At 37.9% G+C, this 16,620-nt stretch overlaps 1 protein-coding gene across 5 annotated transcripts in view; it reads left to right on the top strand.

The window, feature by feature from the left end:
• Nucleotides 1-7,711: 7,711 nt before the first annotated feature.
• Nucleotides 7,712-16,620, top strand: part of Gcfc2 (GC-rich sequence DNA-binding factor 2) — a 42,153-nt gene continuing 33,244 nt past the window's right edge. For 4 of the 5 annotated variants that reach the window (XR_012439769.1, XR_012439770.1, XR_012439771.1 and 1 more), the window contains exons 1-2: nucleotides 7,712-8,015; nucleotides 9,573-9,701. Coding sequence is in view for 2 of the 5 variants with exons in the window: in XM_020178059.2 (XP_020033648.1) it covers nucleotides 7,799-8,015; nucleotides 9,573-9,701 (346 nt within the window). In the remaining 3 variants the exon portion in view is untranslated. Of the gene's footprint in view, nucleotides 8,135-9,572; nucleotides 9,702-16,620 lie in introns of all 5 variants that reach the window. The other variant, XM_074050074.1, reaches the window with a different exon arrangement.

Raw genomic sequence — 16,620 nt, 5'->3', positions numbered from 1 at the left:
CTAAATTAGCATGTATTTCTACCTTAAATTGATTTCCACTTCACAAACCAGCTGTGGTCAAGTAGCACAATATTATTTACTTCACACAACTCCTTTTCCTTGCAAGAAGTTGCCCTGGTAATGCATCATGCAGTGATTAAGACTAAGGGCTTCACTTTTTTTTGACAGTACTGGAGTATGAGCTTAAGACCTCACTTGCTATGCAAATGCTTTACCTCTTGAGCATGCTTCCAGCCTTTTTTGCTTTAGTTTTTCTTTTTTTCTTTTTACTAATTTGTAAATATGGATTACAGTTACACAGAACATAGCTTCCACATAACTGAGATTCTGGGATTACAGACATGAACCACAATGTCAAATTCACAACTTCACTTTTTGCTACCTGGATTTGAATCTCCAGTTCATCATCACTTGCTAGCTAAGTAATGCTTAGGCTTAGGCTCGCTCTCTCACTCTCTCTCTCCCCTAATCAGTAAAAGGAAGACTTCTAAGGTTGTTGGAAGCTAAGTATAAGATGAGATAATATATGTCAAGTATCACCAAACCTGATACATAGTAGTTGCTTAGTAAGTGTTGGCTGCTATTATTTCATTGCCTATCAAGAATTGGTAATTTTAATATTTAACTATTACTAAGAAGTGAAATCAAAGTAATTATCTGTCTCTGTGCTAAACAATATTGGGAACATACATACTGCTATAATAAACTTGGGCAGGAAGCATACGTTCCAGTTTTTTATACTAAACAATACTGGGACTCAACAAAGGTACTTATCCCCATAAAACTGTGAGGCAACTAAAAACAGAAGAAATGAGTAGTCACTAATCAATGAGTGAAAAGTCTCATTTCCACAAGACATATAGCTTCTAGAAATCTACTTATAATTTTGTTCCTATAGTTGACAATATTGTATTGTACAATTGAAATGTGGATTAAGAAAGATCTCATGGTAAGTGTTCTTAACACAATGAAATAAGTTTTTAAAAAATTCCCCAGCCCATACCCTAAAACCCTGTAAGTGTCCTGTCCTATTTTTTTATTTTCAGACACTTAGAAGTCTCTGTCAAAACGGATCTTTCCCCCACTGTAGCTGATCTTATTAACTTAGCTTTCCTTGATCAATAGGTTTTTCTGGTGGCCCCTGGGATATGTGACGGTTAATCAATAGACTACTCCAGCCACATGAGAGTGGCAGCTGGAAGATGTCTGCTCATTCTGAAAAGTAGAATCTATAATTAAGGACATTCTCAATACTTGAAATTCCAGAATAGCATAAAGTATTTCTAACAAGCCAGTTCCTAGAGCTAATTTGGTTACTAACACTTAACCTTTCAAAATAGTACCACACGTGCTTTATGATCTTCTGGTCCCAGCACAAGCCCTAAAGGAGTTTTATATATATATATAATATAAATCTTCCAAAAATTTTGTTCTCTGTGATGTGTATATATGTATGTACATATATATGTATATATATAATATTCCAAAAATTTTGTTCTCTGTGAAAATTTGACATATATTTTCTTTAAAGTGAAAATACATCCATTGTTCATAAGAGAGAATGAAAAAATAACTCTATAATAAGAAAGAAGGAAATTTCCTGGTTATTTGACTTGATCATTCTGTAAGTAGCACATTTCTCACTAGAGGGAGCTCAGTGCCCACTTCTAAATGAAGACAAGCTGAATAAAATGTCATTTCACTTTGGGAGAAAAAGAGTCTGGGTAAACATGACATCAATTTGCAGAATGAGGGAAATTTTTACACGCCAATTTTCTTCATTGTTACCCTCTGCAATCCTAAATTACATAAAAGGAGAATGATGCAAGGTTTTATAATATTCAATTAATAAGCTAGTATTGTAAATAAGTATGGTGTAGATATGGCATTATCTGTATCCTCTTGAGAGGAGAATTCTAGCATTACTGAGAAAGAGCAATAATATAAGATATGCACTGTACCTGGAGAAACACAGGGCTTGCTCCCTGGCTGCCCTTTTCTTATCTCTGTGTATAGCCCAACAAGCATCTTCCCCATTAGAAAGTGTCTTTATGAGTATCTTTGGAGAAAGGAACTATATCTCATAGCCACTTGTAAGCCACTACCCTAAACTTAGCCAACAAGTCATCACCAATGGTGGTATTAAGACTATACAGAGCAAGTAGTGATTCATGCCTGTAATCCCAGAAGTCAGAAGACAGTGACAGGAGAAATGAGAACTTGTATAAAAAAAATAAAGTCTGTAGAGCAAAATTTGTTGATGGTTTGAGAGCAAATCCCCCATAGCTGGGACCTTCTCACTCACCATTATCTCTACTCTGGTTCCAGAACCATCACTAAACCCCATACTCCACCCCAGATTATGAAAACTTTCTTTACTCTTTGAAATTCTGAACATCTCTACTTATCCTAGACTAGGGTTCCAAAATGTCCCATAGTCCAAATGTTGTAAGGGACTAAAAGAATTATTCCTTATTTACTTAGATTGAAATTTTTCTAAATCTGCCAATTCTATCCCAGAGCCTTCACTCTGCTTTTCCTAGAACAGAAGAAAAAACCTGAGAATTACTCCCTGTTTATCAATAGGTGCACTTTTTTCATCTTTTTCCATACAGGTAGCACCCAGAGAAACTCAGTTCTCTCACTTCTCACTTCTTTCCCTTAGAACAGATAACAAATACTTCATTTATGTTTTCAATAGCAGCAAGTTTTCTTTATATCTATCTCAGCAGTATATCACCTCTCTCCCTCTCTCATTTATTTATTTATTTATTGCCTTACTTATTTATTTATGCAGTGCTGGGGATTGAACCTAAGGCCTGCTACATGCTAGAGAATTGCTCTACCACTGAGCTACTTCTTCTTGACATATTTGCATCCAATAAGTTAAATAGAACAATTTGGCTTCAGGTTTCATTACTGTGATTGAACACGAGTATTTCAGAGTCACCTCATCCACACATTTAGTTCATTGAGCTCTTGTTAATTCAGCATATAATATGTTGTTCTAGACCAGGTACAGAGATACCGATATGAGTAAGAGAAACACCGTCTGAAGAGTCAGAGTATTTTACAGTAGAGAAGCAAGCAACCAGCCCACTTCAGCTACTGAATCTGACCCCAGCTGAAAACATTGACTTCTGCCTAGTGTTTTCACATTTTGGTTGGAAATGTTTTGTGAGTTGGTGACTTTCGAAGGGAAAGGACAGCCTTCTGGAGCACCAACATCACATTTCATCTTTAAGTAAACTACTCCCTTTTGAGCAAAACGGGAAGACAAACACGTAAAGCAGTTTTGTAAATTGGTGGAGAACCACGCCTGAGCAGTGTAGACAGATACGGTGAATAACTTACACACTGAGATAACCTCAATCATTGTGAATAAATTCCTGTAAGTTTTATCTTTAAGAACAACTTAGTTTCTAGATTTCGAAGTACATAATGGTATTTATGTACTGTCACAATTTGATATGGAGTTCATTAATAGTCAAGTTACTCAGAACTATTTTATCAAACTTCTTAGAGGTGATTAAGTTTTCTTAGTATCTGCTCTAGGACCTTGCTATTTAAAGTGTGATCCTGACAGACTTGGCTTCCCTTAGAACTCCCTAGAAATGAGGAATCTCAGGTCCTACCAGAGAGCTGCTCAATCTACATCTATATGGCCACAAGATTCCCAGAAACTTTGAAAGGGTTTTGGTCTGTAATCCCTGCTATGGTTTGATCTTAAATGTTCCCGGAAGCCCATGTGTTAAAGGCTTCATTGCCAGCCTGTGGTGCTATTGAGAGTGGTAGAACCTTTAGGAGATGAGGCCTAGTGGAAGGGACTTAAGTCATAAGGGGTATGCTGATGCTGTAAAAGGAGACATTGGGACCTTGGCCTCTTCCCCTCTTTATCTTTCTGCCTTCCAGGCCATGATAAGATGAGTAGCTTTGTTCTACCATGTGCTCTCCACCCACAATGTACTGCCTCACCTCAGACCCAAAAGCAACAGGCCAATTGATCATGAACTGAAACTTAGGAAATCAAGAGCCAAAATAAACCTTTCCTCTTTATAAATTGATTTATCTTAAGTATTTATCACAGCAATGGAAAGCAATGGAAATCTAACACAATCCTGAATACCATAATTCCTAATGATGAAATCCCACGTCAAAATCATAAAAATGTAATTCTTGAAATAACATATTAAAAATAAACACATTTAGTTACATTTTTTAAGCAGAAATTATTGGAGAAACATATCAAAACATGACAGAACACATCGTAGGCCACTTTACACAATAAACAACAAACATATTTTTAGAATCAAAAACAGTTACACTAAAGGCAGTCTCATAGGTATAATAGTTATGAGAAGATGAACATATTCATAAAGGCCAAAAATACATAAACACACATATATTACTATATTTGGTAATTGTGTGCACCCACTTTATGAATGTGGTCATCTGAAATACCTCGATGGAAAGCCTGTCTTCTAATGAGACTGATAAAACAAAACAAAACAAACACACAAACCCTAGAAACCTGAGGCATTGCTGGTGGTAATTCCTAAAGCCCAAAGGCCACGAGCTCTGCTACAGCTCTCTGAAAGAAACCAACCTGCCTCCTGTATTTGTTCTCTCCAAATTCATGGGATGCATTCACCCTGCTGGCAGATCTTCCCCACACAGTCCACTCAGACTCACACTAATCTCTGCTGGAAACTCTCCCCCACACACCCAAAGTCATGCTCTACCAGGCTTCTAGCTATTTGGTTCATCTAACATTATGCAACTATTTTGCATACTATTCAAAACACAATAAACCATTTCCCAGAATTGAGCTGTCTTCCCCTCTCTTAAGGCCTGAACTACCCCACCCCCAACCACAATGGGATACCAGTTATTAGAATTTCCATCTTCAGAATTTTAATCTGTTGAGATTGAAATTTTAGGATTTTAAATTTAAGGGATTTTTGCTTTTCTCAGGATTTCAATATTTGGGACTGCATCTTTCAGGATTACAACTGGCACCATAACATTGTGTAGTACTTCTACCACAGAGATACACACTTGACCAAGACAACATAAACACGTCACATTTTTTTGGACAAAAGAGAATATTTATTGGAAATGTATTTCTTATTGACAAAAATTGCTCCATCCCCACATTAGTTCATATGTCCATAGACAGCTATTTCTAGTTATAACAGGTACTTATTAACTGCTTTTGCTAAAAAGCACTGACTTCTTACTTGGGCCATTTGTGATGTCCAATGTGTAATTAAAAATAGGAGAAAACCTTGGCATCACTGTCTCCATTTTGTTATCTCTGTCCTTGACTCTGAACCATTCTCTCTCGCAGTCACCTTGCAGCCACGTTGAAATCCAGGATAGACAGACCTAATCAATAACATCTCGTGACAAGAGGAGAAGCTACCCCACAGGCAACGACTTTCTTATAGTGACTAGGCCCTACCTGACCATTCTTCAGATGATGATAAAGTGGATCACACTTCTGATAACCAGACAATACCTGTGACCATAACAGTTTAATAACTCTGTGTTCCTTTTGCCTCCTGCCCCCAGTTCTTCCTCTATTTAAAATGAAACTCACATCTGCACCCTGAAGACCAGCTGAAGTACTTACTTTGCCTTTTCCTACTGTGTGCCCTGTAATAAATCTCATTTTCTCTGCCCTTCACCATGACTCATCTCCTTATTTGGTATATTATGGGAACTGTGTAGACCTGACATGTGGAATCCATGGAGTTGGGCCTCTGGTCTAGAATTCATGGTTATATTGGTAGAATGGTTTATTGTTAATTGACAATTATATTAAATATTCTTACGTTTGCTCTGAGAAAACACTCTACATATTAAAGTAAGGGTGTGTTTTTTTCAGTGTCTGTCAATTCTTAGCACTCCTGAATTACACACAAAAATCTCAGTGATATACTATCAAAATTTATTTTGAATGCTCAGCTGAGTTCCCTAAATAATAAAGCGTTCAAGTTGTCTTTCAGGAAGAGCCTCCTGAAGTCACCGAAGGATGATTTGAAAATGGCTTTTCAATAATAGACATGAGCAGAAGCAGACAGCTCCTCAGATCAAGGGTCTTTGATGTCACAAAAAATCTGCACTGAACATAACTGCCCTCAAAAGAAATGTGAGACTGATAAAGAAGCCTGATGACTGTCTAGCTTGCACAAATGAACCCTAAAACTCCTTCGCACCATCCAGTTGACACAGTTTCTCCCCTCCTCTTCCTGTAAATCCCCATGTGGAACCAGATCTGAGTTTATACCTCTTGGCTTCCTTGGTAGTTTGCCAAGCAATAAAGCTATTTTTTTCTTCAAAAATCCTGTGCCTTGGTTTGACTTCTGTGAACCTCAGGCTGCAAGCTCTTGTGCCTGTACTGGGTATCACTGACAATTGGGTTTGATTGTTTGATTTTGTTGAAAGTAAGACATTAGAAACAAGGTGATTTATAAGAGGACTTTTATGAAGACATTAGTTTACTTTCTTAACAACAAAATGTTTACTGATGTGAAAATTTTTGGACATAGAATTATGGGAGAAGAGGGGCAAGAGGAGCAGGAAGACTGTGTTGGGGAAGGGCAGCACATAAAGAGGGATTCTCAGCCAGAGGAATTAAATGAACTGAATTTTTAAGGACTCCAGGTACAAGTGGTCAGAGGCACCCAAATAATAGTTTTACCAAGGAGATCAAGCACTTCAAATTCATATGGATGAAGAGGCTTCCTCTCTGTCCAAGGATTTTTTTTTTTTTAAAGACAAGGTCTTGCTATGTGGCCCAGGCTGCTCTGGAACTCGTGATCCAATGCCACTGCCTTCCCAAGAACTGGGATTACAAGTTTAGACCACCATGCCTGGTCTTGCTAATAGATATGAAAGAATACAGTCCAAGTTTGCTGAAGCTATTTAGTTACTAGAGTCGCAGCTCTGGGTCTTCATATTCACTGTTATTTAGAGAAAATGATATAATATATATAAACATGGACACATTAATTAATTTTTTTATAGTTTTGCCCAAAACTGGGATGAAAATTTTCAATGTCTCCTTGCCCATAGCAGTATCAGAATTTTTACAGAAAAACTGAAAGGAAAACCAGAAAACATATTTGTGTAGATTAGCTGTGGGCCCCAGGTACCACAACTGGAAGATGAGCCTCTCCTGGTATTGGGGGGGGTTGCGGAAGGGCAGGCCATTTTCACTGTCAGAATGGTATTTTCTACAGGGAGCTGGCGCTGAAAAAGAATTTTGAAATAAGATCCTAATTCCTAGGACCTGGTTAGTTTGTCTTATCTCTGTGCATCTTTCTAATATCCTTTCTTTATAAACCTAAGCATTTATCCTGAGGGCAATCATTTGATGTTGCTCATTCATGCACTTAACATTTATGTTTTGATTTCATCTCTCGGCTTTCACAGGCATTCCCCTGCTTTCACATTCATGGTTGAAGGGAGAGCTCCCAGAAAGAAGACCACTGATCCAACTCCAGTCCAGGCCGGAGAGCAGAGCGCCCGATTCCAACATGGGGTCTGCACAAAGAAGGCACGGGAGATTGCCCTCCATTTGCGTGGGTCCGGGGAGGGTGTGAGCATCTCAGCGACGGTACAGAAGGTTGCCTGACAAGGAGCACGCTTCCACCGCGGCCTCGGAAGCACATCACGCATGCGCAAGAGAAAGCGGAAGCGGGAGCGCGCGCCCAGGGGGCAATGCCGAAGTTCCGGGTCGGCTGCGCCGCGAGCGAAAGCGAATGCACGCGGGGCGGGGGGACCTTGAGGCATGGCTCACAGGCCACGGAGGACCTTTCGGCAGCGCCAAGCCGACTCCAGTGATAGCGATGGCTCGAAGGACCAGTCTGCCGAGTCCCCGGGCCCGGCGGAGGTAGCAGGACGGCCTCACCGTGCCCGGGGCCCTCGGGGCCGGGCTCGGGTCTGGGCGAGTTCTCGGCGCGCCCCCGGAGCTGCTCCGCGCGTGGACGGCGGCTCGGGTGCCCCAGGTGACGCGGGGACGGAAAGGAGCCGGGGTCATCAGGGGACCCCGCAAAGACGTGCTGCCCGCGCGCATAGCACTAGACCGCCCGCCTGAGTGCGCTGCCCCCTTCTACTTATCCGGCTGGTGGGCGACGGGGACAGGGAGGTCCTTGTACAGTTGGGGGGCTCCTCTTTCTTTGCGCCACACATGACCCTCATGAATTGTAGTCACAGGACAATAATTGATGTTTATGAAGAGCCTAAACCATCCCGAAGGAGTTACGTACTTCCTAATGTTATTAGCTAGATAAAAGATTGTATACTGTTTGGAAACTTGCCCAGTTTATTTTTCTGGAGAACACTTAGCAAAAGCAGTGCAGTGCATTGAAATAATCTAAGTGAGAGGTTTTAGAACATTCTCTTTTGCTTGTTTTCTTTCATCATTTAGTCGCAAATACTGAGATCAAAGAAGTATGTCATACTAAATATCCTAATACAGGTGGATCACATTGAACTGTACCAGTGATGGCATTAAATGTAGTGTATCATTTTGAAATACCTTTGATAATACAGATAGGTTTCAAGCAGCATAGTTATTTACATGAAATATGTTTTCTATAAGTTTGAACCTTAATAAAGAATACAGTTTTTCGTTAGTCTTGAAGGCCAGCTTTTTCTCCTTAATATTTTTAGTTCCATTAAGGCAATTTTAATGGTTTCTTACATATTTATTCACAGATAAAGATTGTATACCTACACACAAAAAAGGAAGAATAATTGTGTATACTTAATTGTGTAGAATATGACTTGAAATATGAATGCATTATGAAATAGCTTTGAGATAAGAACACTTAATTCCCCCCAGCAATTTTCAAGTATAGTATATAAAACATTGTTATTATCTATAGTCACCATGTTGTACAATTTATTATTCTAAAATTTTGTGGATTTTCTTTGTTATGTAGTTTAACTGGGCTTAACAAACCAAGTGGCCTTCCCAAAATTACACACTGAAAAGATAGACTCAGGCCTTAATTTTGACATCAGTGCTCACTGTAGCACTTCTTGCCAGTAGCCTGTAAATATGGCACAAGGTAGAAAGCCTAAATTCTAGAGTCAAAAGAGATTAGGTTGATAGACCTACTTCTCTACTTACTTAGTATTATTTATCTTCCCAGCTTGAATCTCATCAGTAATAGCTCTTATATTATAAAATTGTAAGTGTTAAATAAGCCATGTGAAACATTTCAATATGTAGAGCACAGAGTAAGGGTACATTAGACATTTTTCTACTTAATCACTATTATTTTTCTTTTCAAGATACTACTTCCATTTTTGTCCCTTCATTTTTTCTTTAATGTTTCATCCCACTTCTTATTGCATCCTTTTAGAAATATTTTATTAGATGTATAGATAATACAAATAGAGGAAGCCTTTGTACATGTATCAGACCATCTAGTTTCAGAAAGATAAAAGTTGAAGAAAGATCTGTATGTTTTCTTTAAGTGTGTGGAATAGGATTAAAACATCATATTATACATACACCATTTCTTGTTCAGAATTTCTGTTATTGATTCCAATAGAATGCAGAATGGTTGATCTTCCAACAGATGAAGAGGATGAGACACATCACTCCTCAGAAAGTAAAGAGGATCAGACTTCATCCTCTGACAGCTCTAGCTCTCTGGAAGAAAAAGAATTTTCATCCATAGGTTGGTAATTTTTGTAATTTTCTTTTGTTTTTTTTTGACACTCAGGATTGAACTCAGGTCCTTGTACATTCTATGCATATGCGTACATGCTTACTACTGAGCCCCAGCCAAGAATTTTATTTCTAACATATTTTTTATACCAGTAGTTCTTATTATTGATGAAACAACTGTAGTGAAGTGTAGGGAAAGTAGGTTGTTACACATGATTGTCAAATTGGCAAAATTGACTGCTCATTTCCATTATATAACATACCCCAAGTCAGTCAGCTTATTAGAGGCCGTGGTAGAATTCAGAACCAGGCAGTCTGCTCCAAAGCCTCTTCTTAAAATACAGTGTATACTGGGTGGATTTCCCCTTGCACCTGAAGGATAGTAAGAATTTATAGTGGGATGTTTCAGGTAGAGGGCTTGGCATATCTCAAGCTCTAGAGAAGGTAACTTAGAGTGTGCAGGAAACTCAAGACAAAGTGGTTTTGTTTTTTGTTCTTTTTTTAAAAAAGATCAGTCTAGTTCAAATGTGAACAAAATATCACCTGTGGGCTACCACCTGTTTTTGTAAATAAAATTCTATTAAAACACTGTCACACTCTTCCAATTACTTATTAACTAAGGCTGCTTTTATACTGCACTGGCAGAGTTGAAATGTCATGACAGACCGCCCCACAATGTCAAAAGTATTTACTTGGCCCTTTACTCTAACTTAAGTATTTGAACTTGTTTTATAATATAGACTCATTTTTCAGTTCAATGGAGCCTAAGGCCCCTTTGAGAAAATTAGTAGAGTAAAATACATCACTTTATAAAGGAAACAAATCATATTGAAATATAATTGGTAAAATAAATTTTAAAGAACTCATAATAAGATAATATACTTCATTTTTAATTTTTTTTAAAATTTTGTTATTGTTTTTACATTTACTTACATGTGTATACATTGTTTGTGCCACTGCCCCCCTCCATCCCTCCCCACCTCTCACCCATCCACTCTCCCCACCTCCACTTCCAGGCAAAACCTGTTCTGCCCTCTTCTTCACTGATTTTGTTGAAGAAAAAGCAAAGCATAGAAGATAATGAGAAAGACATACAAGTTTTGCTAGTTTAAGATAAAGATAGCTATACAGAGAGATTCTTAGCATTGTTTCCACGCACTTGTGTATTTCAATGCACATTGGTTCATCTCTACCAGACCTCTTCACTGCTTCCTGGTCTCCTTCCCATAGTGGCCTCTGCCAGTTTAAGATTACTATATTCGCTTCTCTACAGTGAGCACATCAACCACATTCAAGTTTTAGGTTTCTTTTCCTTTCCCTATTCCTCCTGTGCTCATTCTCCCCTTGGTGTGTGACCCATGTCCAGTAACACTACTACATTTGTTTTGGGTCTATAGTTTACATATGAGGGAGAACATGTGATTTTTGGCCTTCTGAGCCTGGCTAACTTTGCTTCAGATATGTTCTGTAGTTTCATCCATTTACTTGCAAATGACAAAATTTCATTCTTCTTTGTGGTCAAGTAAAATTCCATTGTGTATAAATACCACATTTTCTTGATCCATTGTCAGTAGTGGGGTATCTTGGCTGTTTCCATAGCTTGGCTGTTGTAAATAGTGCTGCAGTAAACGTGGGTGTGCAGGTGCTTTTGTAATAACTTGAGTCGCATTCCTTTGGGTATATCCCTAGGAGTGGGATTGCTGGATCATATGGCAGATCTATGTTTAGTTTTTTAAGAAGCCCCCATATTATTTTCCAAAGTGGTTGTGCTAGCTTACATTCCTATCAGCAGTGTATGAGGGTTCCTTTTTCTGCACATCCTCTCCAACATTTGCTGTTGTTGGTGTTTTTGATGATAGCTATTCTAACGGGGTGAGGTGAATGTTAGTGTGGTTTTGATTTGCATTTCCTTTATGGCCAGGGATGTTGAGCATTTTTTCATGTGTTTTTGACCGTTTGGATGTCCTTCTTTGAAAAAGTTCTGTTTAGTTTAGTTGCCCACTTCTTTATTGGTTCTTTGATTTTTGGGGAGTTCAGTTTTTTGAGCTCCTTGTATATTCTGGTTTTCAGTTTGATGTATAGCTAGCAAATATTTTCTCTCACTCTGTGGGTGGTCTCTTCAATTTAGAGACCATTTCTTTTGTTGTATAGAAGCTTTTTAATTTCGTGTAGTCCCATTTGTCCATCCCTTCTCTTAGTTATTAGACTGCTGGAGTTTTAATGAGGAAGTCCTTGCCTACACCTATAGTTTCCAGTGTATTCCCTGCTCTTTTGTGTACTAACTACAAGTGTTCAGGTCTGATATTAAGGTCCTTAATCTACTTTAGGTTGATACTAGTATAGGGTGACAGGTATGGATCTTGTTTTAGGTTTCTGCAGGCAGATAGCCACTTTTCCCAGCAGCATTTGTTGAAGAGGCTGTCTTTTCTCCATCATACATTTTTGGTGTCTTTGTCAAAAAGAAGGTGGGCGTAGCTGTGTAGATTCATATCCAGATCCTTTATTCTGTTACACTGGTCTTCATATCTGTTTTTGTGCCAGTACCATACTGTTTTTATTACTATGGCTCTGTAGTGTAGTTTTGAAGTCAGGTATTATGATACCTCCAGCATTGCTCTTTTTGCTCAGTATTGCCTTGGCTATTCATGGTCTTTGTGTTTCCAAATGAACTTTAGGATAGATTTTTCAATCTCTGTGACTAATATCAATGGGATTTTCATGGGAATTGTGTTGAACATGTAGATTGCTTTTGATAGTGTTGCCATTTTTTACTATGTTGATTCTGCCAATCCATGAGCATGGGGGATCTTTTCATCTTCTGTAGTCTTCCTCAGTCTACAGTAGTTTGTAGTTCTCCTTACAGAGGTCATTTACATCCTTCATTATGTTTACTCCTAGGTATTTGATTTTTTTTAAGGCTATATTAATCAACTTAATTTTTGTAAGTTGATTTTCTATCCTGCTACATTGCTGAAGCTGTTTATTGTCCAGAACTTTTTGAGTAGAGTTTTTTGTTTCTTTGAGGTATAGGATCATGTCATGTGCAAGTAGGGATATTTTAAACATTTCTTTATCTTTTTGTATTCCTTTTATTTCTTCTTCTTGCTTTATTGCTCTGGCTAGGAATTCCAGGACTATGTTGAATAGGAGTGGGGAAGAGTGGGCACCCTTGTCTTGTTTCTTGAGTTTAGAGGAAATGGTTTCAGCTTTTTCCCCATTAAGTTTGATGTTGGCTATAGGTTTGTCACATATAGCCTTTATAATGTTGAGGTACATTCCTTCTATTCCTAGTTTTCTTAGAGCTTTTATCATGAAGTGGTGTTGGATCTTGTCAAAGGCTTTTAGTGCATCTATTGAGATGATCAAGTGGTTTTTGTCTTTACTTCTATTAATGTGCTATATTACAGTTACTGATTTGTGTACATTAACCATCCCTAAATCCCTGGGATGAAGCGTACATGGTCATGGTATTGCGGGAACAAAGTAACCGAGACCATTTTTACAGGAAGCAGGATGTTTATTAGGCTAGCGGACTCAGGGGAGATAATTTCTCCAAGCTCTGGGCCCCTATCTGTATCAGGAGCTGGGTTAAATACTCACAGAGTTTGTCCCCCACCACCCTATAGAATATGGTCACAATTTACAGGAGACACTGCAGAGCTAGCTGGAGGCTTGCAGTTTTGTAGAGCTAGCAGAAAACTGCTTGTAGACTCAGAGTGGGAAAACCAAGGTAAATTCCAGATACACAGTAAATCCCAGGAACATGACCGAGCTGGCTCCAACAATGGTGAACAGTCTTTCTGATATGTTGTTGGATTTGGTTTGCCATTATTTTAATGAGGATTTTTGCATCAATGTTCATTAAGGAGATTGGCCTGTAGTTCTCCTTTTTGGATGTGTCCTTGTGCGGTTTGGGGTTGAGTGTAATACTGGCTTCATAGAATGAGTTAGGCAGTGTTCCTTCCTGTTCTATTTCATGTTGTTTCCCTTTCTATTTCAAGTTTAAGGAGAGTTGGTGTTAGTTCTTCTTTGAAGGTCTGGTAAAATTCAGCAGAGAATCCATCAGGTCCTGGACTTTTCTTTTTTGGGAGACTCTTTGTTGCTGCTTCAGTTTCATTACATTTTATAGATCTGTTTAGGTGGTTAATATCCTCTTGGTTCAGTTTTGGATGGTCATAAGTTTCTAAAAATTTATCCATTTCTTCAAGATTTTACAATTTATTGGAATATAGGTTCTCAAAATAGTCTGATGATTCCCTGGATTTCCTTGGTGTTTGTTGTTATCTCCTCTTTTTCGTTTCTGGTTTTATTAATTGGGGTCTTTTCCTTCCTTGTTTTAATCAGATTTGTTGGGGGCTTGTCAATCTTGTTTATTTTTTCAAAGAACCAGCTTTTTGTTCAGTTGATTCTTTGTGTGGTTTTTTGGTCTCTGTTTCATTAATTTCATCCCTTATTTTTATTATTTTTCTCCTTCTTCTTGTTTTGGGTTTTGCTTGTTCTTGTTTTTCTAGGAGTTTAAGATGTAGCATTAGGTAGTTTATTTGAGATCTTCTTGTCCTTTTAATATGTGCATTCATGGCTATAAACTTTCCTCTTAGGACTGCCTTTGCTTGTCCAGTAGGTTCTGTTAGGTTGTGTTTTCATTTTCATTAGCTTCCAGGAACCTTTTGATTTCCTCTTTTATTTCTACTATAACCCACTGATCCTTGAACAATGTGTTATTCAGCCTTCAATTATTTGTGTGTTTTCTGCTGTTTTTGTAGTTCAGTTCTAGTTTTAATGCATTGTGATCAGATAGAATATAGGGGGTTATTTCTATTGTCTTATATTTGCTGAGGCTTATTTTGTGGCCTAAGATACAATCTATTTTGGAGAAAGTGCCATGATGGGCTGCTGAGAAGATTGCGTATTGTGTTGTTGTTGGATGAAATATTCTGTAGACATCAGTTAGGTCCACTTGATTTATAATGTCATTTATTTCTAGGATTTCTTTGTTGATTATTTCTTTGTTTGGATACCTATCTGTTAGTGACAGAGGGTTATTAAAGTTTCCTGCTAACACTGTGTTGTAGTCTGTATGTGTTTTCAAGTCCTTTAGTGTGTTTGATGAAATTGGGTGCATATAGTTTGATAATTGTTATTTCCTTTTGGTGTATTTCTCCTTTTATTAGTATGAAGTGTCCTTCTTTATCTTGTTTGACCAATGTAAGTTTGAATTCTACTTTTTCTGATAGAAGTATTGTTACTCCTGCCTGTTTTGGGGGCCCATTGGCTTGGTAAATCTTCTTCCATCCTTTTACCGTAAGCCCGTGTTTATTTCCGTCAATAAGATGGGTCTCTTGTAAACAACAGATTGTCAGATCTTCTTTTTTAACCCAGTTTGCCAAATGGTGTCTTTTGATGGGGGAGTTGAGTCCAGCAACATTCAGTGTTAATGTTGATAGGTATGTGGTACCCTGCCATTTAGTTCGTTTTGTTGTTTAAGGATTTGATTGTGTACAGCCAAGTCAGTGCTACTCTCTGATTACTTATCTTTTCTTCTCCTGTGGTTTGGTGCTTCCTGTCCTCTTGTGGTTTTCTTTGCTTTTATTGTCTGTGTGCAGAATTGCTTATAGAATCTTATAGAATCTTCTGTAGTGGTGGCTTAGTGGTCATATACTGTTTTAGTTTCTGTTTATCATGGAAGGTTTTTATTGCTCTGTCAATTTTAAATGATGGTTTTGCTGGATAGAGTGTCCTAAGGCTGAAGTTATTTTCATTTAGTGCCTGAAATACCTCACTCCATGCCCTTTGTGCTTTTAAGGTTTCCATTGAGAAATCTGCTGTTATATTGATGGGTTTACCTTTATATGTTATTATGTTATGTTTATATGTTTTTTCTCTCTTACAGCCTTCAGTATTCTTTCTTTGTTCTCTGTGCTGCTTGTTTTAATGATAATGTGTCATGGGAAGGTTCTATTTTGGTCAAGTCTGTTTGGTGTCCTGGAGGCTTCCTGTAACTGAATGGGCAAAACTTTCTCGAGGTTTGGGAAATTTTTCTGTTACTATTTTATTGACTGTATTACATATCCATTTGGCTTGCACTTCTTCGCCTTCTTTAATGCCCGTTATTCTCAGGTTTGGTCTTTTGATGGAGTCGCTGAGTTCTTGCATATTCCTTTCACAACTCTTGAGTTGTTTGACTACAATTTCTTCTGTTTTGTCCTTAATTTATATTTTATCTTTGATTTCTGCAATTCTGTCTTCCACGTCTTCTAGTCTGCTGGTTTTTTTTTTTTTTTTTTTTTTTTTTTGACTAAAGGGACATTTTATTTCCAGGATTTCTGTTTGATTCTTTCTTCTAAGGTTTTCCATAGCTTTGTTCAATCCTCTTTTATAATTTAAGTTGTCCTTTTTAATTCATGTTCTTTCTTTTTATGGTGTCCTTTGTTTGAAGTCCTGTCTGAGTTCCTTTTTTTGTTTCTGAGTTTTCTCATTTTTTTTTGTTTTTGGTATCTTGAAATTTCTTGAGTGCATCTTGTGCATTATGGTTAACCATGTCTAGTATCTTTTCCATGAATTTCTCATAGATTTCTTCGACAATTTCCAATTTGAGGGCTTTTATGTGGGTGTCACTGGGCTCCTTAATAACATTTATCATTGTTTTGCTGAGGTCAGGAACTGGGTGTCCATTTTCTTCATTTCCCACTGAATCCTGTATTGAAATTTTTTTTTTTTTTTGAGAAGAGCAGTTTCCATCCCTCCTTCTTCTTCCCATTGCTCCACTTGGTGCTGTGCAACTGTGTTTTGGTAGGCTAGTTGGTGGATTTGATTACCTGATTTCTTTCCCTTGATTTAATTTTTGCATTGTGACTGACTTGGTTGTTAGCTAGATTGATGTGTTCTTTCTGTCCCTGGCCTGGAGGTGTAATTTAGCAATAACAAATTAC

The sequence above is a fragment of the Castor canadensis genome, chromosome 12 (assembly GCF_047511655.1).
Source record: "Castor canadensis chromosome 12, mCasCan1.hap1v2, whole genome shotgun sequence".
Classification (NCBI taxonomy): Eukaryota; Metazoa; Chordata; class Mammalia; order Rodentia; family Castoridae; genus Castor; species Castor canadensis.
The sequence above is the reverse complement of the archived record's forward strand: the minus strand, read 5'-3'. Positions and strand labels throughout refer to the sequence as shown.